The sequence below is a fragment of the Asparagus officinalis genome, chromosome 8 (assembly GCF_001876935.1).
Source record: "Asparagus officinalis chromosome 8, Aspof.V1, whole genome shotgun sequence".
Taxonomy (NCBI): Eukaryota; Viridiplantae; Streptophyta; class Magnoliopsida; order Asparagales; family Asparagaceae; genus Asparagus; species Asparagus officinalis.
Window position 1 is genome coordinate 12,418,675 of NC_033801.1, and position 2,494 is coordinate 12,421,168.

General features: G+C 44.5%; 1 protein-coding gene across 2 annotated transcripts in view; it reads right to left on the reverse strand.

The window, feature by feature from the left end:
* LOC109820499 (serine/threonine-protein kinase CTR1) overlaps nucleotides 1-466 on the reverse strand; it is a 20,129-nt gene extending 19,663 nt beyond the window's left edge. For both annotated transcript variants that reach the window (XM_020386652.1, XM_020386651.1), the window contains exon 1: nucleotides 269-466. In XM_020386652.1, the coding sequence (XP_020242241.1) occupies nucleotides 269-412 (144 nt within the window). In that variant the 5' untranslated portion in view covers nucleotides 413-466. The remainder of the gene's footprint in view (nucleotides 1-268) is intronic.

Below are 2,494 nucleotides of genomic sequence, written 5' to 3' on the forward strand. Positions count from 1 at the left end.
CCCCCCCCCCACCCCCACCCCACCCCAAATACTTCATCACAGATTGTTTAAAGGCTTATGTCTCCACTGGGCGACATATAGTAGCAGCATAACTACCAATTTGTTTGCATGAAGAAGGAGACAAAACTCTAATTTCGTGTTCGTAACTCTTAGGGAGAAACATTATAAGCAACAATACAGCTTTTCCTAACTTGTAATTTTAGGGTTTTGCTTGTTCACACTGCTAACACTCCAAGTTTATCAACACATCAAAGTTCAGAATCCGAACCCAGAACCGATGTGACATAGCCTCAGCCCCCAGGCTCGCCGCCATCGCTCCTGCTCCAGCGATCTGCTCACCAGCCTCCAAGAAATTCGGATCAATAGCGCACGCAGCATCAGAGCACAACCTAAGCGCCAGCGCCAGCTGCATCTGATACGTCTCCTCCGCCTGCTGCGCCCAGCGTCTTCGCCCGATCCACGACGCGCCGCCGTCCCTCCTATCTCCACCCTCCGCGGCCGCCGACCCGCGCAGGCGATGCGGGATGTGGTGGGATGGAGGTAACGAGCGAGATGGTGAGTCGGCATGTAGTAGTCGCGGCCGCAGATGGACTCTCGGCAGGAGGTCCGCCTGGCTGGCGTTGGGATCTGAGGGAAAGGGACGAGTTTAGGTTTGTAGAGGAGGGAGAGTCGAATTTGGCGGGGGAGGGAGGCGGATCGTCGTAGGTAATGGTGAGAAAGAGAGTAGCTTGATCGGCGACCAGGGAGCTCCATTTGGGGTTTTTAATGGCGCTTTTTAATGGTTTTTGTTAGGGGGGGGGGATTAAGGATGTGGATTTTTTTTTTTGACTTCTGGTGATCGTCGGGGATTATTTTTTTGGGGGCGGTAGGAGTTGAACTGTGACTGGGCAGCATTGCTGGTTAGGAAACTTTTAAGGGACCGCGAATACAGACCCTTTTTGTCGACAGCATTGAGTCTTGTGACTTGCGAGCGTTTACGGGACCCATTAAATGCTGCGTTGGATTTTTTTTTATCCTTTTTCACATAGACCCTCTAAACTTACCTAATTGCATATTACGGCTACAAAAGTTTCCATTTCTATATTTTTACAAGGAAATATGACGAGTCAAGAGAGCAGCCAGTGTTTCATTAAAAACTTCTACTTCTAAATTAGACCTTCAGATACGTTTCTACTACTAAATTAGACCTTCAGATACGTAAAGTTCTAAAAACTGCGTAGTTAAATTGAACTATGGTTAAACTTAAAGATGAGGGACCGGGATAGAAACTGGAACAAGGAGGAGGGCTCGTGTTAATAAAATTTAACCATCTAACCAAAATGTTTTTAAGTGCTGGCCTTATGATAGTAAAATATAAATAAAATGGATGGAATCGAGGTTTGTTTAAAAAAAATAGAAGTCTATTCTAAAAATTCGAGGATTTGGAGGTCTAATGTACAATTAAGGAAGACTTAGGGGTCAATTATGACTTGTTTTCCAAATCAAAGTTTGTAATGATGTCAATGGAATGCTAGTCACGCAGCACGTACTCTAAAGCTACACGGTTCAAGAAAAATAAAAAGAAAGGATGTTCTTGGATGTCCAATAATAGGCATCTCAACTATTTTGGGTTTATGATGTTGCGCACCGTGCGGAAGGTGTTCGACAACCAAACGAGTTGGTGAGCGATGAGAGAAGAAAATCAAATCAAATACGAGTACAATTCACCAAAATACGACACAAATCAAACCAAACACATAGATTTACGTGGTTCGGCAATTGCCTACGTCCACGGGGAGAGGATGGGTGAGATTTTACTATACAGAGAAAAAATACAACGGGTTACAACTCACAAAATCACTCAAAAATAACCCTAACCAAAACTCTCAACTCCCTTATAATATCTCCCTCTCAAAGTGCTCAAAACAATGCTAATTCTCTCCTTTAGAAACCCTAAAAAACGTGTTTGTATTTATATCAAACACCCAATCTAAAACCAACCAGGAAAACAAAACAGGCCCATAACCGCTTGTCGGTCGACAGGACATGTTGTTTCGGTCGATCGGCCAAAGACCCGAATTTTGAACCCTGTAATGTGAACATTTTCGATCGACCGGACATACCTGTTCGGTCGACCGACCAGAGATGGGTTTCAAATCCTGTAATTCAACAATAAGCATATCGACCGACCCGAGGAATTTCCTGTACTCGTGTTTTTGCACGATTTTCTCAAATCTTTCGCCATTTTCTACAATTCTCTACCTCGGCGAAGTGTTTCCAAAACTGAGCCGACACCAACATGAGAATGCGTCGTCTCACCAAGTTCGCCTGCACCAATGTGATTGCCTACGTACCCCCTCTCCCAAGGGATCAAGTCGTCCATAGTTCATCCAAATGGTCACGAACGGGCTCAACAATCACGAATTTGTAACAAGTTTCTACAATAATCGAACTTGTTGCTCGGAACCACCTTTGTGATCATATCTACTGGATTGTCTTTTGTGTGGACCTTCAA